The sequence below is a fragment of the Branchiostoma lanceolatum genome, chromosome 1 (genome assembly GCF_035083965.1).
Source record: "Branchiostoma lanceolatum isolate klBraLanc5 chromosome 1, klBraLanc5.hap2, whole genome shotgun sequence".
Lineage (NCBI taxonomy): Eukaryota > Metazoa > Chordata > Leptocardii > Amphioxiformes > Branchiostomatidae > Branchiostoma > Branchiostoma lanceolatum.
This window is the reverse complement of record NC_089722.1, coordinates 26,744,907-26,767,172: the sequence shown is the minus strand read 5'-3', so window position 1 is coordinate 26,767,172 and position 22,266 is coordinate 26,744,907. Positions and strand designations below refer to the sequence as shown.

General features: G+C 41.1%; 3 protein-coding genes across 5 annotated transcripts in view; 2 read left to right on the top strand and 1 right to left on the bottom strand.

The window, feature by feature from the left end:
- Window positions 1-3,244, top strand: part of LOC136445611 (collagen alpha-2(IX) chain-like) — a 31,075-nt gene extending 27,831 nt beyond the window's left edge. For all 3 annotated transcript variants that reach the window (XM_066443724.1, XM_066443715.1, XM_066443733.1), the window contains 2 exons: window positions 1,060-1,177; window positions 1,598-3,244. In XM_066443724.1, the coding sequence (XP_066299821.1) occupies window positions 1,060-1,177; window positions 1,598-2,988 (1,509 nt within the window). In that variant the 3' untranslated portion in view covers window positions 2,989-3,244. The remainder of the gene's footprint in view (window positions 1-1,059; window positions 1,178-1,597) is intronic.
- Window positions 3,245-4,437: 1,193 nt separating this feature from the next.
- On the bottom strand, window positions 4,438-7,629 carry LOC136445623 (protein N-lysine methyltransferase METTL21A-like). Its single transcript, XM_066443747.1, has 3 exons — window positions 7,393-7,629; window positions 6,835-6,930; window positions 4,438-6,260 (listed from the first exon to the last, which is right to left on the bottom strand). Exons 1-3 carry the CDS (start codon window positions 7,562-7,564, stop codon window positions 5,740-5,742), a joined length of 789 nt encoding a protein of 262 aa, XP_066299844.1. The 5' UTR covers window positions 7,565-7,629; the 3' UTR covers window positions 4,438-5,739.
- A 76-nt stretch (window positions 7,630-7,705) lies between these two features.
- LOC136445592 (ankyrin repeat domain-containing protein 13D-like) lies at window positions 7,706-20,340 on the top strand. Its single transcript, XM_066443687.1, has 15 exons — window positions 7,706-7,906; window positions 8,752-8,887; window positions 9,417-9,541; window positions 9,883-9,928; window positions 10,321-10,464; window positions 10,856-11,106; window positions 12,016-12,097; window positions 12,383-12,459; window positions 13,026-13,163; window positions 13,630-13,780; window positions 14,417-14,578; window positions 15,063-15,244; window positions 15,614-15,678; window positions 16,103-16,271; window positions 16,648-20,340. Exons 1-15 carry the CDS (start codon window positions 7,805-7,807, stop codon window positions 16,723-16,725), a joined length of 1,908 nt encoding a protein of 635 aa, XP_066299784.1. The 5' UTR covers window positions 7,706-7,804; the 3' UTR covers window positions 16,726-20,340.
- Window positions 20,341-22,266: the final 1,926 nt, after the last annotated feature.

Sequence of the window (22,266 nt, the reverse complement as noted above, 5' to 3'; positions counted from 1 at the left end):
GGAAACTTCACAGTCGCATTTAAGCTCAGATTTACAAATCTGTTTAAATGCCCTCTCTATGTACAAAGTAAAACGGAAACATCCGTCCATGAATTGAAGTATGACCTCAAGCTAAAGTAAGATGAAGTTACTTTAACCAAACATTGACCTGTGCTCACTTCCGTTAGGAAATGGGCCGGGTCAATTGGCTGATTTCCATGGCCTACATTAACGTCTGAATTCTACAGGCTTGCACACCTTACTCTCTCAAAATACAAACTGTCGTGATAAACAATACTAGTTGAGTGTAAATAGTTTTTAGGTTCCTCAACAAGGGCTGTATATCATATGTACAAGAAAAGTACGCCCTCCAGTCGCCACGGCTAGTCAAGTGTACATATGTACTCCATTGTATATCTAAGAATATTCATTCTAGAAGTCCTTCCTACCCGCTTCGACTTTCTAATGCGGACGTTGTATGTATTTTATAGACTTGGTAACTGTCAAAAGTCTGCTCTTTCCTCGATCCGATTATTTTGAGTGTGAACACGCAAAGCCTGGTGAGTCGACAATCCGGATGTACAAGATATGTCTCGGGGGACATATCTTACTGTAAACACGCCAAGCTTGAGAAACGCGTCTAAAATTCTGATGTACATGTCTCGTGAGACACATTCTAGTGTAAACACGCCAAGAGAAATGTATCTATTAACCACAGTCCGGATATATATGACATATGTCGGGGAACAGAAGACTGGAACATCTCGTTATCAGCGTACACGACAGCTAGAAAATATTGATAGCCTGCCTCACACATGTACATTTGTTGATGACTGAGTGGTGACAAGATATGTTTTAACTAGAGATGAGTCAAACCTGTCAGTCACAAAATCGTCAGGACGTGGTTCAGCTGGTTTCAGTCATTGCGCCAGAATAAGTAAAAACTAAAATAATGCAAACTTTCAGCAAAAAGATTTCTTGTGTGACAAGTGCACATCTCGGACAGAAAACTGCACTAGGATGAAGCAATTAGAAATCATTAAGCTATTTTTCATTTTCTCTGTAATTTCCCCCTTCCAGGGCTTGCCTGCCAATGAAGAAGAGCTGAGGGGCATGAAAGAACACATCTGTGCCCTGTACGAGCGCCTATTCCTGCTGGAGGTCATGGTGGCCCAGGCACCCGCACCCCAGGCTGACGGTAAGAACGTCAACATCAACCAGGTCAATGTACCAGCACCTAGCCATTGTTTTTGACAACGCCTCAGAAATGGGGACTTTGTTATTTTGGCGACTCATCAGGGGTGGGGACACTTTTCAGATTTGAATACTTGTAAATGGGCTAATCAGTTGAATGCGCGCATGCGACAAGATATTTCGTCTATCATGATAAATGTATATATGGTTAGATGAGTTCAAATTGCTGTAAAAAAATGTATCGAAGACATTGAATGTATATTGTTATCATTTCGTTGTATTCACAAGAGAAAAGTCATAGAAATGTAAGGCCAGGCGTTATCTAATACAACGAAAAAAAATTTCGGATGGCATTGTTAGTCAGACGTCTAAGCTGTGAAATTTCCTTATCAACGGAACCTGTTCCTTTTGTTTTGTCATGTAGCTATTGGACTTCCCGACTACTGCCGGAACGACGTGGCGCAGCATCAGTTCCCGCCTACATCTGGCAAACCCCAAGATGGCGGCTTCAAACCCCCCACCGATGGACAGTACGTGCCTCCGTTCGGCAACACACAGGACGGCAAGCCGGGTTTCGACGGGTCGCAAACGTCTTTGGACACGAACCTCATACCGGACGTGTCGGGGACGGGACCACCGTACGTCGGCGGCCCCGACTACGGACAGCCAGACTACAGTCAGCCTGACGTTGGGGGCACACAGTCCCCCTACGATACAAGTGACTATGGTGTACCGGATTACAGTGGTACCAAACCGCCGTACGTCGGGCCGGATTACGGACAGCCGGATTATGGACAACCTGATTATGGGCAACCAGGCGTCGGTACAGACACACCGGTCATTGATGCCACAGACTACGGACAATCAGAGAACGTCATACCGGGAAGCACAGATCACGGGACACCTGACGAATCTCAGCCACCGTACGGCGGTCCAGACTATGGGCAGCCTGACGGAACAGACTACGGGCAACCAGAGGAGGGGGGTCCCGAAACAGACTATGGGCAACCTGAAACGGACTACGGGCAACCCGAAACAGACTACGGGAAACCCGAAACGGACTATAGTCAACCCGAAACAGATTATGGTCAACCCGAAACGGACTACGGGAAACCCGACACAGACTACGGGCAACCTGAAACAGATTACGGACAACCTGAAACAGACTATGGACAACCGGACACAGACGGCGAGCAACCAGAAACTGATTACGTGCAACCCAATGAAAGCAGCACCGACTATGGTCAACCAGACGGGGAAGGCGATTCCGTGGACATCACAGACGAGAACCCGCCCGACTATGGTCAACCAGATTACGTTCAACCCGGCGGCGTTGACTACGGCGAGGATGGCGGTACGGAGCCGCCGTACACTGATTACGACGGGTGGCGCCCCATCCCCGAGGTTCCACAAGAGCCGGAGTACGAAGAACCGGGGAGCGGATACGACTTCCAGCCCGATGACGGCATCATACAGGTGTTACCGCCTCACGGGGGCAGGCCCGGGGAGATCTCCCCCGACAACCCGGGCAGCGTGCCGTCCCAAGTCATCCCCCCGATCCTGGAGGTCCCCGATAGAGGGGACATCCCTGCCCACCACATCCCGCCGTACATCCTACCTGGTGGTGAAGATGAGGACCAGCTGCAGACTGATGACGACACGAACACTGTGTACGAAGGCGGGCTAGACGTGGAGGAAGGGTATGAAGAGTCATCCGGGGACTTGGAGACCGGCTCCGGAGACGACTACAATAACAACTACAATCCCGGCGGATTCTTCTCAAGTTTTTCAGATTTCTTTAACAAAAGGGCTTAATATAAAGCAGGGTTAGAATCATAGCTCAAAACGGTACGACACATCCCATTGATTGATCTACCAGCAACAGTTTTTATATAACCTTACAATGAATTAGGCCGAGGACCAACTCTACATTGTATTTATTTAAGTATAAATTAGGGCTACACACCTTTAGTGATTCACGAATATTTCTACCGATAGTTCTTTAACAGACTTCTGTATGAATTCATATCTGGACGCGGGCCAGTACATATTACATTCATATCACGTTACTTACCTTTGGAATCCAGGTCTCTTTTCACCACAATATCAATTTTTCTAAAACCACAATCATGTGTTCGACGGTTAAATCAACGTACATCTAATATTAGAAATGCTGATGCATTGATATTGCCCTTTGATATACTTAATTTCTTCAACTGGGCCTTTCGCAAATATTTCAACGTGTCATAATCATCCTAGTCGGCTAGCTTATATTAATCTAATTTTGCATTGCTAAATCCAGATCGATATGACGATAGACTATTCCCTATTTTCTGGACATGAGGTATATGATGACTTCGAGGTTTGTGTGTTCATTGCCCACACAAAATCCACATAGCAGTGAAAAAAACCCTCCATGTTCGCAAGACTTGGTTAGGTCGACATAGTGACATTACGTATCTTCATAAGTTTGTTGTATTCATATAATGCATAAGAGATAACAAATGTAAAATCACATAAGTTTGCAACAGCAAGACAAAATTCCACCACACGGCATCATTTTACAAAAGTGTCAAAACACAGGTACCTAAGTGACGTCACTTAGTACGGCATTTTCTGGATTTCTCTGCTTTTTTGGCAATGCCCGTTGGGCAGAGCCTGTTCTATTTCCATCACCATTGTAACCATTTTCCCGAGATGTTTGTACGTCAGTATTTGTGGCTAAGAGGTTTTATCTTACCACAGCAGACTAGACTAGGATTTGTATGTGCCACCATTCAGTGCTGTGTCACCATATAGAATACGATTATTGGTTGTTCTCGAAGATGCAATTTTGAAGTAACAGAAAGAGGGCTCCTTCCTAATTCTAGAGCCAGGCTATGTAAAAAATTATACGTAAGTGTATATATGCAGCATTGTATAAGATATGGTTTAGTTGCTACTAGTGGCCGGCCAAGCTAAGACTGTGTTTGTCTTTATGATACTTTAAGACTTCGCTGTGTGAAGAATAAGATGAATTTTGATGGAGGTATGAAGCATTTTATTCTCGAGAGCAAAATCTCTTCTTTAGAAATTGTTGTTGTGTTCGTTGTTAACGTTGTTATCTGTCTTAGAAAATAAAGATCACACTTTATGATCTACAATAATTTCGCTGGAAGATTATTTCTAATTAAGGGTGCTTGTTGTTTAGACTAAAATTGTATGAGCTATTTTTGAATTTGGATATTTCAAAGGATGTGCAGAATCAGCAACACACAAAAGAAAGAGAATACATATCTTTGTATTAAAGAATATCAAAAGTACTTTGGGTAAAACAATTTCAACCTTAATTACCATACAGAAATTGAAGGAAAGGGTATCACAAGTCTGGATACACGCACAAGATAAAGTTGGCCATTACTGGCTGATAGATTCTATGCTAGTGCATTTACGTCCTCTATCAGATTGCAGCTGGACTGCAACTTCAGTCCTTTAACGGTCATTTTCTAAGATACGGTGATGAAGCTCCAACATCTGACACTCAATGCTTAATGGCAATGCAACAATGCATTTTCACTACCAGTAAGGAACAATTGCTGGATAAAAGTATTTTGCAACAAAACAGCAGAATCAGCAATTGAAAAGCAAAATACCACCCCTATATAGCATAGAAATAAAATAACTGCAATAACGTACTGCACCACTGCAAAAGACAATGTTTTGCACTGCAAGGACAATCAAATGACAAACACACATACTAAGAGCTAGAGTATTAATACCTTTGCGTGTTACAAGCATTGACAAGATTCTGGTTCATAACACTAAAAACAATCTGCAATACACATAATGGTGGTTCATAGTACAATCTCATGCAAAACCATATGCATGCAACAACGTCAACACAGAGGAATAAATCTCAAAGTTATTCTGTGGTACTAGCTTCTAGCACACAAGTAAGTATATAGTTTGGAGATACATACATACATACATACATACATAGCAGCACAAAAATCTTCACACCTTACAAACTGCACAACCTCTGGCCATGTATTTTTGTTCTTAGACCATACCAATTTACTTCTTTGGTCCAAAGTGAAAATTTTGTAAGTGGATATTATGAAAGCAGAGGGAAGGGAGGATAACATCAATCTAATGAAAATTGCTTCCTTAAACAGAGTGCACAAAAGTATTAACCTGATCCTCAGTTTTCATATTGTTTCTCCAGTTAGCATATTTTTTTCAAATCTGACATCCAAAAAATTAAATTGGTGTGGCCTTAGGAAATGTTTCAACTGCCTTTGCTAATAGTGCTATACTGTTACAAACAGTGACAACAATATCACAAAGCCCTTATCACCTCAATTTGATTCTATTCAATTTGATCTTTTGTACAGTTGTTCATGACAAGATAAACTACATGTAAAATTTGGCCAGAAAGTACAGGACAAGATAATTTGACAAAATGTTCTTCTTGATCCTCCAAGAAAATAGATAATTTTGTTAGTGTCGTGTACTTCAATAAAGGTTATATCAAAATTGTAAAAGACACTCTCATATTGTGAAAGACTATCAAGAATATTGCAGCCATTAACTGGTACTGCATACTGCATTTGTTTCACATACGTTTACAAACTGGTGACAAAACTTGATCAAGTGAAGGTTGTCCTTTGCTTTATCCTCCTGCTCTACAAAGGCTGCATTTTCTTCTAGTTGAATTTCTTCGCCAACCAGATGTACCTCTTTTGCTGCCTCGTACACTTTGTCTTTAAGCTCTGCGTATCTGCACTGATAACACAGAAGGAACGTCGCTGTGTCTGTCTGCGAAAGCAGCTTCTTCACCGTTTCGAACAACGGCCGGATGTACTGCTTCCAGAGGATCACGTCCGCGCCTAAGATCACGTCGAACTTCCCGTGGTCGTGGAGAAACTTGTTGAGGTTTTCTCCCCAGTGGAGGTGGGCACAGCGCGGCGGCATCGTTGTTTGGATGGGGAAGTTTTCTTCGACGTTTGCTTCCATCATGTCCAATGTAGTCATGTTGTTGTCTGTTAGGACCACTTTTTTTGGACAGGGTGATAGCTTAGCAGCAACTAAACCTAGTAGGCCCGTACCTGTTGGAGCAGATGTGGAGTGACACTGTAAATCAACTTCCAAGGAAACCTAATACAGAGCAATAAGCCAATAAGCCACCTCACAGTTACATTTATTGGCTTGTGCCCCCTGAATTATGTAGAGTTTGTTGCAATGGGTTGTTAAAAACAACAAGCGATTTCACATCAACAAGACAGCCTGAAAAGTTCTAAGTGTGCATATGCAGTTGTGATGTAATGTGCTTTAAGGTCAATGCTTAAGGCCCCTAACTTGTAAACAATTCTTTGTCTAGCCACATGCAAGTTTGTTTTCTTTTGAGGGGCCTTACTAGTACTCACTGACCTTACCCCAAATCCCCTATGGTGCTTAAACTGTGAGGGGGGATGTGACCTCAGGTGGCTTCTGAGTCCAAAACTTGAGGCACACAGTCGACAGTCATCCACACTGATTTGAATTTGAATATTATACTACATGCACAATTTGAGTGTTCATAACAACCACAGTGATGTATACTAGTAGGTGGATTAATCTATACAGTCAATAGCTTTAAGTTAATGCTAAAGGCACTTAGATGACTTTAACAAAATAAATGACCTGCTCCAAGCTCCAGTACTGTCCTAGCCTGCACCAGCTCTGGATGGTCCACAATGTGCTGTGACAGAACCCGGGCGGCGGGCCATACCATCTGACCTGTGATCAGGGAGAGATTAAGGACAATACAATAAGTAATATACATAAAAACTTTGCAGTCATATTATACAGAAGTGAATTAGTATCATGTTAAAAACCATATCACAAGGCATAGTCAGACAATCAAAAGTTGTTAGGATTCAATGATCAGGCAAAGAGGACCTATCATAAATAGATCTCCAAGCAGATGTGGATCATACTTTTTCACCGAACATGATGGACAGTTGGAAAACGTTACGATAGAGCTCCTCAACACGTCTGTTATTAGCCGTGGCGACTGTTGCAGGGCTTACTTTTACTTGCTGTCTTGTATCATTTTGTATTAGTATGGTTAGATATAATTTTATAGATTTATATACCTTACCACCATCGTTATCTCTCTCTATATATTTACTGCTACTAAAACAAGAGGTCCCAAATCACCTTCACACGTCACACAATCTATCTAGACAAAACATCAACCTGTCAGACATGAGGCTGTTTTGCCCTCCCCTCCGTCCTGTACCGCCAGCAGCCGCACTTTCACCCCCCTCCCCACACGGTACTCCTCCCACCGGTAACTCGGGTCGAGAAACATCGGAGGCCAGAAGTGTCTCTCCATCCCCTCTCCCCTCCATTCCTCCTCGGTGTCCATCTCTTAATCAGTTTTAAAACCTTCAAAGTTACGTTAAAAATGTAGAAATGTAGACCCGCCCCCTTCGAAACCCACCCCTCCTCTTTCGTAACCTTTGACCTAATTATTTTCACCTTTGACCTGAACGTAGTGCATGATGGGAATAAAAGTCAGCCCATTTTTGTACTTCCGGTTTGAGTCGAAATCGCGAATGTTGTTGGAACATTTTGCCTTGTTTTGTCCCGTTTTCTCCCGACAGCGATGCCGATCTCTTCCGAACAGATCCGGGAACAGTTCCCTCTCCACTGGCTCGTCTGGCATAACAAGTTTCACGAACTGCTCGAAGTGCTGCGGGAAAATCAGGTAGGTTTCGTTTTTTTCGGGGGGTTCGAAAATTTTATTTTTGAGAGATCGATGGGGGGGGGGGCGTTACCGGTTCACTGCTTGTAGATTGCAAAGCTTTATTTTTAACAGTTTATTGTTATCTTTTGCCATTTAGGGTTTAACTTCACGTGGCGAAATATTATCAATATTATAGATAGGACATTTGACTCGATTTGCGCCACCAAACTATGAAATATGATCTGTATCGTATTTTTACGACAACAACAGAGAATGATAATTTTTTGTGCTAGCCAATTTTATGACGCAATTTAAAGTAGACAGCAATTTTGGCTGTGCCAACGACCAAATTAGAATATTGAGTGGCTAAGATTCAGTCTAACGTCTACAACGTTTTCTCTCCTCAAAATTACATTATTGAAGCACAAAATGTTGCAACGGGGAACCAATGTAACCTGAACAAAAGTGAAAGTAAAGAACTTATAAAATTTTATAACAATGATGATAATATCATTAAATCTCAGTATTTGGGACCTGCAGGATAACCAGTGCCTATGAATTATGTAGCACGAAACAGTGACATTGATTTGACTAAAGAAAACAACTTTAGAATTTGCAGTTTACAATCTAGTGTGGTCAGTGCAGTCAAGGTATGATGTTAACATATGGCAGCTTGTTTTAAGGAAGTGAAAAAGTTTGTCATTCCCTTGGACCATTCAGAAACAATGTAACATTTCTGATGTTTGAATAGTTACAAGAAATCCCAACACCATGTCAGTATTTTCAAAATAGCACAAAAAAAGTCAGTATTTAGTTTTCACCCAGTTCGTGAGAAAATGTTCATGTTTCTCTGACCTTGACCCTAGCATGACCTTGAGCGGATGGACCCACGAGGACGTACGGCGCTGCACTTGGCCGTGACCCTGGGTCACCTGGAGAGTACGCGAGCCTTGCTAAGCCATGGTGCTCTGATCAGTACAGAGAACGCATGTGGATGGACAGGTGGGTTTGAGTGCCATGCAATATGCCATTTGTATCCTGCACAGTTGGATACAAACTATGTATTACAGCACGTTCATTAGGCGAGTACAAAACTAGTTGTCAACAATCGCTCATGTCTGAGCAATAGATCCATGTCAGATCAGCCTCAGTTGTTACTGTTCAGGGGGTGCAAAAACTAGTACAATCAAGGAGGTTTAATGTACTTCTATTTTTACTCAAGCACACCCAGAGGTTTTCTCCCAAACAAGCAACAATCCCAAGTACATGTACCATAATTATAAAGAACCTGGTAAATCTGTACAAAAAATTGAATAAATTGTATGGTTTTTGGTGGCAAATGTGCTAGATTAGCCAAAGGACTCAGCGGGCATCCCTCCACCGCCAGGGAAGGTCGTATAAATTGCCTTTCCGGCACAACGTCGGGGCATTGTGAGCATCGAACCTGGGACCTATTGTTCCGAGTCCAACGCTCTAACCGTTTATGCCACACCGTTGCCACAAATCTGTACAACCTATGTCCCTGTTGTAGTGTTGCAGGAGGCTGTGAGTACAGGGAACCCTGAGATGGTGCAGCTGACCCTGAAGCACAGGGACTTCCAGAGAGCCTCTCTCAGGATAGACGGGGTGCCTGAACTCTTGGCTAAACTACGATCTGTGAGTACAAATTCAAGTTTTCACAAATTTATATACAACTTGTGAAATCTTCATTCAATCAAATACTTACTTACTACCTCTTAATATATGAAAATGTATGATAATCTGAATTTGAGCCCTCACTTTGCTTATCATAAGTTACAAGCATTGTCTCTTTAAACTTTGTTCTTATATGGGACCTACATTGTAATTATAAGTACAACAACAAATATGAACTGCAAATCTTCAAAACCTACTGGCAACATAGGTTTTACTATGCTGTGTCTGCGCTAACTTCTGATTCATAATATCATGCCAAATTACACAACAGATGTTCTGATATGTGTTTTTTTGTCCCTTAGACTCCTGACTTCTATGTTGAAATGAAATGGGAGTTCACAAGTTGGGGTAAGCTGAACTACTTGACCTAAAATCAGGATTAGAACCATGACATTTTTGTTCTCACTTTTATTTACTATACAGACCTGTACATGTATATGTAAAGATTTTCTTGATTGATTGTACACTAACTTGTCCTGTTTATGTTTACTTTTCCATTATCCACCCTGTATTTACATGTATATGTATGTTGTATTGTGTTTTTACTCGATGTTATTGTTTTACATTTATATTCATCTTTCTTAGGAGAGGGCTTCCCTTAGGAACAGTGCTTTTTGCTTGATCCTCCCTAAATATATGTGAATAAGATGAAATCAATAAAAATCAGGATTATATCTTCCATTACTTTGAATTGGACCCTGTAGCCAAACGTTTGTCTGACCATTCTTTGTTTTCTCCAGTTCCCCTTGTGTCCCGTATGTGTCCGAGTGACACCTATAAGCTGTGGAAAAAAGGCAGCTATGTCCGTGTGGACACCACTCTGCTGGGCTTCGACCAGATGTCCTGGCAGCGAGGCAGCAGGAGCTACATCTTCAAGGGAGAAGGTAAGCTGAGATCACACTAATTTGATTCCTTAGTTCTCCGATTCACTTGCATTTAAAAAAGAATTCAAAGTAAATCTGATGTACCATTCGGGATATGAATCTACATCAAAATACTCACATTTTTTATCATCAACATTTTGCCCATTCATCAGTGCATGAAAAGTTGAAAATTCATTCTATGACTTTGACTTTGAAAAACCCATCACCGACCAGTAATTTGCGAAAATTTTTCTGAGACTTGACAAGCAATTTGCAGTTTTATAGCAAGCTAAAAGAACACAGGCGTGATTACAATAAGACAAGTATTGCAGAAAAAAAAGCCCTGTAAGCAATATTAGTCATTTTACAAGTTACTAGTATTTTATCTGTAAGGCCCTTCTGTTGATTACAGTTGATTCTGCCACCCTGATGGAGGTTGACCATGACCGCCATCTCGTTTTCGTGGAAAACCTACAAATGAACGGTCCCCAGCTCAGTCCGGACGCCATGACACCTACAGACGACATCGTCTGCTCCCGCATGGGTCAGCCCATAGTAACCGTTCACATGGAGACCAAGAACATCGCGTTTGAGAGAACCAAGTCTGGAATATGGGGATGGAGGAGCGATAAGAGTGAAACTGTCAATGGTTATGATGCAAAGGTAAGAGCTGAGGTTTTTTGTTTTTTTCAAAGCTGGTCCCTGGTGCTGTCCCTGGTACTGTCCCTGGTGCTGTCCCTGGTGCTGTCCCTGGTGCTGAATGATCTTCATATTGATTGCTGTTGCTGTCCCCAGTGCTAAATGACCTTCACATAAACATTGCTGTCCTTGGTGCTGAATTACCTTAATACTGACATTACTGTAGCTTTCCCTGATGCAAAATGTCCATCGCACAGATATAGCTGTGCCTGGTTTTGAATGACCTTCATATTTTGAATGAATAAATGACCTTCATATAATGACCTTAACACTAGCATTACTGTTGCTGTCCCCGGGGCTGTGTGAACTTCATGCTTACATTGCTGTACTAGCATTATTGTTGCTGTCCCCAGGGCTGTATGAACTTCACACTGACATTGCTGTACTAGCATTACTGTTGCTGTCCCCGGGCCTGTATGAACTTCATACTGACATTGCTATACTAGCATTACTGTTGCTGTCCCCGGGGCTGTATGAACTTCATACTGACATTACTGTTCTTGTCACTGATGTCGAATATCATTTCTTTTAACATTGCTGTCCTTGGTGCTGAATGACCTTCATACTGACATTACTCGAGCTGCATCTGGTGCTAAATGACTTTTATACTAGCATTACTGTTACTGTCCCTTGTGCTGATGACTTACAAACAGATGTTGCTGTCCCTGAATGACCTTCACACTAACATTCTTGTTGCTGTCCCTGGTGCAGACTGACCTTCAGACTGATACGCCAAAAATAGTTACTCAACCAACTGGATAAAAAACTGATATTATTGTGGCTATCACAAGTGTGCTGAATGTCGTTCATGTCAACTTTGCTCTCTCTTGTGCTGAATGAGTTTCATAATGATGGTGCTGTTGTCTTCTGTAGGTATTTGGAGCACACAATGTTGAGGTGGTGACCAGAACCAGAACTGAGCACCTAACCGAAGAAGAAAAGGAAAGAACTAAAGGTAAAGAGAAGACATACAATCTTTATGAGATCCTCTTTTTGGAGAATGTTTCGATAATGTAATCTGTTGTAATTTCATGTTTCTTTGTCGAAGTATAGCCTATTTCTATAAATTTGTTGATTATGGAAATATCAGAAGTTGTAGGAGTCATTTCTCATGTTTCAGAAAACATTTTGATACAGGTACGTCCAATGTGACATTTGGGTTGTGAAACAATTGCAGAAGTGTCCTTCAGTGTTCTTCATCATGTTTGAATGTTGTTCCTACCTTTTTCGTTACCAACAGAAGCAAACAAGACACCTTTCCAGTCCTTCCTTGGCATCGTGGAGGAACATGAAGAGAATTTGAAGGGTGCTGAGGGGGTGAGTCATTGTTTTATGGTTTTCCAGCCCCCTGGCACCTTTCCTTGGTACTGCAGCAGGACATCTAGTTTTGATATCTCATGTTCTAGACATGGTAGATAGCTCTTGGACTCATGAAGAAGTGGGGTAGGTTTAAGTCCCCTAGCTAGTTTTGAAATGTCTTTGTTAAGAAAGATAGTTTTAATAATAAAACTTTTATTATGAAGACTGTAATTCTGAAGATGAACAATATTTAGGTTCGTAGGTTGTATTTGAACATAACTACAGCCTTACAGCCTACCAAAGTACATTTTTTGCAAGTATTTTTTTCTCATCTTCCCATGTGCACCTTTACTAAATAATGTAATTGGAGCGCTTACTTTCTTATGTAATGTATTCCTCTGTTGGGACATTGTTATTCTCATGATTTTATGTTGGCAGATGTCTTTGAGATCTGGGTCCTATTGCAGCTTCTTTTGGAACTTCATGGTTATTTTTGCCTGAGGCTTTGTCAAAAGATAACTTGAAGGGATAGATTTTAATGATTTTTGGCATGTTTACATGATATATTTTGCCCCTTCCCTCAGAATGAAACTCTGGTTTTCTCCAACCCAACCAACCCGACTAACATCATGGCAGAGGAGTACTTTGACCAGGAGTTTGACCTTGGTGAGAGAGACATTGGCAGGCCCATTGAACAAACCACAAAAACACAAAAGTTCAAGGTGAGTTGGGTCAATGTGACTCAAAGCCTTTCTGCCCAGTCCCTTTTTCACAGAGTTTGTGGGCATAGACCTCTAACTCTGGGCAAACATTTAAACAAATGAACTACACATGTACCTATGAGAGGCTAGTATGGAAGTGACTTTGGCAACTTGCACAAGACAGTTTTGATTGGAACCACCACATAACAACCCATGGCAACTATCAGCTCCAACTCTGAAAGACTCAAATATCAGTCAATATTATTAGCCATGTTACTTATTAGGAGGGTTTCCACCATCAAGTGTCCAAAGGACCAATCGTTTAGAGAGCTGTTAGGGCACAATTCAATCAGGCTATAGCTGAAACGTACAAGTTGTAACATAATGCCTGAAATTCACATACCTGTAGTTTCAAATTGTCAGCCTGCTATAAGATGTATTTTTGTCTGCCTCTCGTAATGTCTCCTGTGTGTTCTGTCCCCCACAGGCTACCCTGTGGCTGTGTGACCAGTTCCCCCTGACTCTGCAGGACCAGCTCCTGCCCATCATCGACCTCATGGCCCGCAGTAATGCACACTTCGCTCGCCTCAAGGACTTCATCACTCTACAGCTGCCGTCGGGCTTCCCAGTCAAAATAGGTCAGAGGCCATAGGTTATAGGTCAGAGTTTATGGTGAAACTGGTTGGGATATTTGACATATTTGGCGTTTAGAATTCTTTTGTTGATTTCTTTGGCTATTTTTGCCCTCAAAATGTGCAGGTTGTGCTCCTGATATTAAAACCAAATAACCTAAAATTTAGTATTAGGTTGCAGTAGCTTAAAAATGTGCAACTAGCTATAGGATCTTAAATTCAGTCTATGATTGCAACTTTAAACTTTTGTACATTTTGGTAGGTATTCCAACTACAAAATGTACATTTTGAACTATGCCACTGTAAGAAAAGCCAAATGGCCTCAAAATTTGGTGTCCCTAGGTTAAAATAGGTTTGACGTCCCTTGATTGGTTAAGATTGGACCCAACAGACACAAACCAGTTCCTCCTTCTATTCCTACGTATACAGTGTGTATCGCTAATTCTAGGACACGGATCTGCGCTCATAGAATGCTCATCTATTGTTTGTTTTCCTCCCCAGAGATTCCGCTGTTTCACGTGCTGAATGCTCACTGTTTTCCTCCCCAGAGATTCCGCTGTTTCACGTGCTGAATGCTCACTGTTTTCCTCCCCAGAGATTCCGCTGTTTCACGTGCTGAATGCTCACTGTTTTCCTCTCCAGAGATTCCGCTGTTTCACGTGCTGAATGCACGCATCACGTTCGGGAACCTGAACGGGACGGATGAGGAAGTGGACGGAGTGGCGGCTATCAAAGTGGAGTCCCCTACTGAGGAGGAAGCCGAATCACCCACTGAGGAGGAGACACTGCTGGCTGCCACTCCAGGTGGGCAGACACATTCCTATGTCCAAATTTGGTCAAAGGGAAATACCAATGTCCAAATATGGTCAAATAAATGTTCCTATGTCCAAATTTGGTCAAAGAGACATTCTGATGACCAAATTTGGTTAAAAAATGTTCCTATATCCAAATTTGGTGAAAGAGACATTCCTGTGTCAAACTATTTTCCATATTATGTTGCTATATCCAAATTTGATCAAAGATATATTCATTTGTCCAACTTTGGTTATAGAGACATCCCATGTCAAGATTTGGTCAAAAAAATGTTCCTATGCCCAGATTTGGTCATATAGAAGGTCCTCTGTCCAAATTCGGCCAAAGAGACACTCCTTTGTCCAAAAATGGTCTACTAAATGTTCCTATGTCTAAATTTGGCCTAAGAGACATTTTTGTGTTCAAATTGGGTCAAAGAGACATCCCCTATGTCCAAATTTGGTCAAAGCTAAGTAATTTGCTACTATATCCTCAGGAGCTACCAAGATGGTCTGTGACATTGACCCCATGACCTTCGAGGCTCCTCTTGGCTACAACCAAGTTCAGGCCTCGGGTCGGAGGGAACGCAGGCGTCACCATGACGAGGACGACGCCCTGCTCCAGTTTGCCATCCAGCAGAGCCTTTTGGAGGCTAACGGAGCTGTGGTTGGGGATCAGGTAACGCTATGAATTCTTATTTTTGGCGACACCTCAGGAGGGAGACCTTTTATTGTGTATTTACAATCTCATAAGAGCAGGATGAAATTTGGAACATTTTTGCTTTGCTGTATTTTGTAAAACCAATGCCAATCAGGGCCATAATGTTTGTAGATGTAGACCTCTAACTCGGTGGGAACATTTTAAAGAAGTGAACCACTAACGAGAGAGGTCAGTTCGGGAGTCATGTTGGAAACTTTGGCAAAACAGAAAAAAGTGAAGTTTCAGTTGGCATCATGACGTACAACCCTTGGCAACTCTGAAGGGCCAATCAGTCATTGGGCCACTCATGGCGTGATTTAGTAAGTCTGATTGTTGTACTGTCCACAGATGACCATGCTGGAAGCTCTTGGAGCTACAACTCCAGAAGAGTATGAGAATGAACAACTTCAGAGGTACGTATATACAAAATGTTATAAGAACAGTTTTTCTTTTGAAAGTTATTCTGATTCATCAATTGTCTATGATTTGATTATTCATATTGTCATACTGTTTTGACAGTATAAAAGTACACGTATATGTATTACCCTGAATAATTGTACCCATAAACAGTAGGTCTGTTTTGTTGGACATTAAAAGCAAAATTTGGCAAGAGAAGATGAAAACAGGGGTAGGAAAACTTGACATATTGATACTGTATCTTCACTGTCTGCCTGAAACTAATTATACCAAGGTACAGACTTTTCCCTCAAATGTTCTTTTCATATTAATCTGCCTGATTTTTCTAAAGCCAAGAGCCAATAGATCAAGTAATTGGTGTTGCCTAAGTTTCCTTTTTATGTAAGAATTGGATAACATGTCCACTGCTTCTTTCTCCAGGGCTATCCAAGAAAGTTTGATGTTGGCTCAGGGTGAGTCCATTCCAGAAGCTGCAGCGGGGGAGTCCACCCCCACCCCCGCCCCTGTGGTCCAACCCGTTGCCGAGGCCCCGCCCGACGACATGGATGCACAACTCAGACTGGCACTGGAGATGTCAGCCAAGGAGCAGGTGGGGTCAATGACCTTTAGTTTTAGATTCAGTTTTTTCAGGTTTAGTAGTCCTCATCAACTGAGGGGAAGCATGGTGCTTTTTTCAAGTAGCTAGTACTAGTAGTGCATTGCATCTTTGCTACAGCTTGGGTTCTAAGGCTGGTACGCTAGATCACCCCTACTCTTCTTTTGAAGTGGGTTGGGTTCATTTACATAAGGTTTCACACTCCTTTTATCTTTACCTAGCCCCATCCTCATGCCTGAGGGTTGGGACTATGGCGGCATCCGGTATCAACCTCTTCCATTGCCTCCAGTCTATGGCTCTGTGAGAACACTGCCAGTGGTATGCCCATCCCTGGAGTATCAAATATGTGTATCTGTTGTTTCCTCTATAGGCAGAGGCAGACAGACGAAGAAAGGAAGAAGAGGAAGAGCTAGAAAGGATTCTCCAGTTGTCCCTTACTGACAAATGATGGTACAACCCTGCCCATCCAGGCCTGCAGGCGACCGTGAACACCCCCGCTTATCAAATGTACTTGTCTGAGGTCAGATGACCCTTGACCCTTTAGTGCTCTTTTGCTATACACTACCATGATGCAGTAACTAAAACTTTAGATATGTTGCTTGTTATAAAGGCAGTATGTACTGACTAGATTTGTTGATATTTTTTTTAGACAAGAAAACCTTCTCATTTTTCTAGTAGTAAATCAAGAAAGGGGAATGTATTTGTGTTATGAACCCACTAAGACACATGTAAGACCATTATTTAGTTTTCTTTGGTACTCTGTTATTTGTGATAAGCAGCCCATGGTGAGTGAAACAGGAAATGAATACCAGATGTGGGTCACTGAGACTCAAATTACAACAACAACCAGACAAAGGAGCAAGTCTGGGCATGATTTCTGGCCACGTGGCATGGCAAAACTGAACTTTACAAAGCAATGTCACATCAGACGAGTAAAAGTTAAACACAGATTAAACTCAGGGGTAAATTTCACTGTAAAGAGTCAAATGTCCCTGCGCCAGCATATGATTATAAAGGGAACAGTCTGTAGATGGTGCATACAACAGTAGAGTCTGGTGATGAGTATATTGTTCTGGGAGTCTTCAGCTTGCACACGATCCCTGAAACTAACGATGGAAGATTCCAGAATGTTCCTTGGCCTCTCAATCCCACCCGACGACTGGAAGCTTGCTCGGCCGCCCGTTGCTGGCAGAGGACCCTGAAGACTGGACACGTCCCTGCATTCTCTCGCTCCCGATTCCACCCGACGAGTTCGGCAGCTTACTTGACTAACCGTTCTGTCAGCAGACTCTGGAGATGGAAAGCAAAAAATTCACCTCTCTGATCCACCCGACGACTAGAAGCTTGCGTGACCGCCCGTTGCTGACAGTGGACGTTGGAGACTGGATACAGTGCCGCATTCGCTAGCCTGGTTCCACCCGACGAGATCGACAAGCCAACTTGACCACCCGTGCTGTCAGTGGAGTTTGGAGACTGGATACAATTCATACCCTCCTCCACGTTGTACGAGATGTTGGCAACCCATATAGTATACTGTGAATCCTGTCCGTGACGCCATATGTTATGGACCGATGTTGAGGTCATTGGACACAGATACAGGGAGCCAAGACAGAGGTTGTGGAGCTACCGGTTTATTCCCTGACCCCCAGGATTCCAACACATAGAATCCCAGCATGAGTCTTTCCCAGAACGAGGCTGCCTTGGACCATTCCACTCTCATGATGGGGGGTTACAATTACTAAATAATGGTCTTACATGTGTCTTAGTGGGTTCATAACAATTTGTATGACCTTTTTTTAGCCAGCAAGGTCATCTATTGAATCTGGAGACAAGGTGTGGACTATTCCATTGCTATCTTGGGGTGATTAGTTGGTCGGGAGACCCCTCCCCCTCCTATAAAGGAAAAAAAAATGGCCTTCATTTGCATAACTGGTGTGATTAAGTGGTTAGAAGAAAACCACATACTTAAAGATTTGTATTATGTAGTTAACACATTGTTTTTCTTATATTCTGTTATTTGTATCCTATATAATTCAGATATTCTATTCTAAAATGCAGTATATATTAAGGCTTTGTTGTATGTTACTTTGCAAAAACAGCTGAGAATGTTCATTACGGATGAACTAGATATAGTTCTGGATTGGCACCAAAGTGATGACATTGAAATGAAAATAACACTTGAACGATTATGAAAAGTTCATACTTTTAACCACCAAATCAGCAAGAAACAACAACTTCAACGAAAAAAAAAGAAAAATGACTCCGCCCCTCAGGTGTCGCCAAAAAAATGAATTGATGCTTTTGCTCAGACATTTAAACAGATGCAACCATACTAACTCATGATCTGCCCCTTAACAGATGCCTACTACTATTAAGACTAGTTCTTTCATAAAATATAAAAAGTTACATTCAAGCTGTCCAAATGTTGCCTATTCAGACATTTGTGAAAAATAAGCTTGAGTTCCTCCCTTAGAGAGTAGTTTGGAAAACACAAGTCTTTATTTGTTTTGGGCAAAATGTCTCCCTTCAAGGTCCTTAAGTACATTTGATGGTTCACTTGTAATACCTAATCTAGCTAGTCTCCTTTGTTAAGTTTGTATTGTAAGAATGCGTCTGTTTACTTTATTGTTTTTTTGTTTACATTTGTTTGTTTACTACATGTCATTGATTCACCATATCTACGTAAATGCCACCTGGTGCTAATGACTGAGAGTTGATAGTCGTAGAGCTAGTATATTTATCTAACAGTACACGGTACATTGTATATTCAGAACTATTGGTTACATTTGCATGTGAACTGTTACAATTTCAATTTACCACTGTTTATATAGTATTATTACATACAAAAAGGCAACTTTTCTTTCCCATTCAGTGAAATTCCTTGGAAGATCTTACACGTAAGAAAAAAAGAAAGATACGAGAAGTGCTATGGTTAAAATTTTAGAATTGTGAGCTCCATGTGATAGGAAGGTAGACTTCAGAACGATGTAGCCATTGTAGCAGTGTAGCCCTTTACTTTATGGTATGTACTGTTCAAATACCGTTCAAGTACTGTTATGATGCGAAGGAAAAAGCATGAAACAATAGTATACCTCCTCATGTAATGCCTAGTAAGTTGTACATATTTAAAGGGATGTCCAAGGTTGTAATGTGGGAGGGGGGCACAGAATAGTAGTTCAGTTGCAATGCTATGTAATAATTCATATTTCTAGCAATTTAGCATGTATCCTATAGCTGTATCAGTATGTCTGTAACAACAGATTGTTATGCAGCTTTTTACAAAAATAACATCATATGCTGATCTATGATTTGCCTAGTTTCCAAAGGGAATGATAGGAATAAGAGTATAAGATTTGTATCATCTTCAGTGAAACATTTTGTGTAATGTTTGGATGTCTGTTGGCAACTGACATTATGGGAATCTTTAGCTGTGAATTCTACTGTCATATGACTCATGTACGCATGTTGTAGCTTTCTTCCACTATAATACAATGTTTAAAAATGTTTTTGTTCATCATGAAGAAAAGACTTTGGAAAAAAGTCGCAATGAAATGATGTAGAACACTTTTAGTTTTTTTTCAATGCAGATTGTATATTTTGTATATTTTCTTCCAAAATCATATATACATGTACTCCAATGCTTTGATATTACCAATATGGTTACATTTTGTTGCTATTTCTGTCACTGTCATTAATGTTGATTATGGAATGAGTTGTGGAAAGAAAGTTGAAAAAGAATAACATATACACTTAGTAGTGTTTCCACCTATTTAAAAGTGCAATAACATATCTCATAAAAAGTTGTAATTATGTATATCTATGTATTTATGTGTCTTAGTTGATGGTTATGTCTTTGTTCTCACAATGTTTAAGGGCTGAAGAAGTAAACCGCCTGAAAACTATGCTATTTACCATGCCACTGCGTACTGAAAAGTAAGCTGAAAGTTACCTACATGTATACTAGGGAGTATTAGTAGGAGTAGTACATTTTACTGACAGGTACATCTATTATATAAGCAACCACTGTGCAAACGTAGCTGTAAATAAATGAAAGAATACTCTCTTTTTGTGTGATGCTGTTTTTTATTGGAGACAGTCTGTAGTAGTATAAACATTTCCTGGGGGTGGAAAGATTAGCTAAGCCTGAGTGTCATCCTAATAGTTCCAGGCTTTCCCTTTGCCAACCAAGGCAGCAAAAGTTGGCGAAGGAAAAGCCTGGAACTAACTAGGATAGCACTCAGGCTAAGATGAGTTTGACTTGCCTTTTATGGTTTTCCATTCAACATCAAACCCTTCATATGTTCATGAGCTTTTATATAAGCATTGACAGTTATGATGGTATACTATTACAGCTGACTCGGCTGGGGTGAGCCGGCAGAAGGCGTCAGGATGTAAATGAACTATATTTTGTTCGTTTATTGTTAATTTTTTATTCTAACCTCAACAAATTCAGCATTTTGATTTGTCGTGCCTCTTTAGGGTACCCTAGTATAGTTTTATTCGCGTCTGTGTCGACACTTTGAGGTCCTTAACTATAGAAATCACAATTGGCGAAAAACTGTGTTCTGCTGCCTTGACCGGTTTAGTTGTAGTACATTGACCAATCAGCATACAACAGTGTCTGATGTGCGGCAATATCTATAGTATTATCCGTATTATAAACCAAGAGAACCGATCAGCATTCACATGGCTCTGAGACCGCACAACACAGTAAATATCCGCCACTGAGTGGTAAAAGAAATAGTACGACCGAAATTTTTGAACTGTAGGTGAAAACTTTAACGTGAAAGCCAGCGAGGCATAAGATTGACTGTACCGTAGTATGATAAGTCAGCTTTTAGATCGTACGAATAAGATTATGAAGTTTGGCCAGTCAGCGTACAAATATGCGGACCTAATTAGTTACAGCTGTCTGCTGGGGTAAGCCGGTAGAGGGCGTCAGGATGTTAACAACTATAACTTTTGTTGTTGTTTACCATCATTGTTTCGATTTTAACCTCAACTTCAGCATATTGATTTGTCGTTCTTCTCGAGGGCACCCCACTTTAGTTTTGTCCGCGTCTGTGTCGTCACTTTGTAGTCCTTAACTATAGAAATCGCCACAGGCGAAAAACTGTGTTCTGCTGCCTTGACAGGTCTAGTTGCTGTTCTACTTCATGCCGCTATGTAAAAGTGGCGTCAGTGAACCGCAGCGAGTTGCTTGATCGAAATGGCTTCAACTCTTTCGCTGATTAGCTTTGTAAACGGCAATTAAGTACCCTAACAGGCTAGATGAGGAGTTTGAAAGTGGGCTTTTATGTATATGAACGTTAAGATGTATTCACTATTGAAATAAATGCTAGTGTGCAACATCAGCATTTCAGCGAATAAGTCGGCCAAACTATTATCATAAACTATTGCTATAGCACTAAAACACCAACGCATAACATACAAAATACACTTTCCTTATCAAACAACAACATACATTGATTCCTAACCCTATCTAGGCTGCCCCCCTCATAAATTCCAAAAGGTTGTATGATCAAATTTGCAGGGGGTGATATCAAAGCATGTAAATATTAATCACTATCCATAATAAGCCTTGATTATTTGGCGAAGATACTGTGTTCGTGGAACTCTAGTTTCTTATCAAATGAGCGAAGATTTGGATGTAAGTGTCGAAGGTTACAAAATTGTTGACTGATTGAACCAAGGAGTGAATTTTGAGTGAATTTTGTTTGTTGATCTTCAAGGTTAGATGAGTCATAAATCTGTCAGCTACGTTCCTCAGGCAGTGTATGTTAATTAGTCAGTTGCTTTGCTGTGAAAACAAGAAAGGACAGGTATGATTCTTTATAATTGTAGCATTGAACGGATATCAAACGTTAATCAACTATAATCTAGTAAAGGTTGGCTTCCTAGTTTTGAAGACGTCGATAAACATGATCACAAATATTCGCCGTGAGGGACATGATCAAAATGCGGCTTGCTATCTTTTAATGTGTCAACA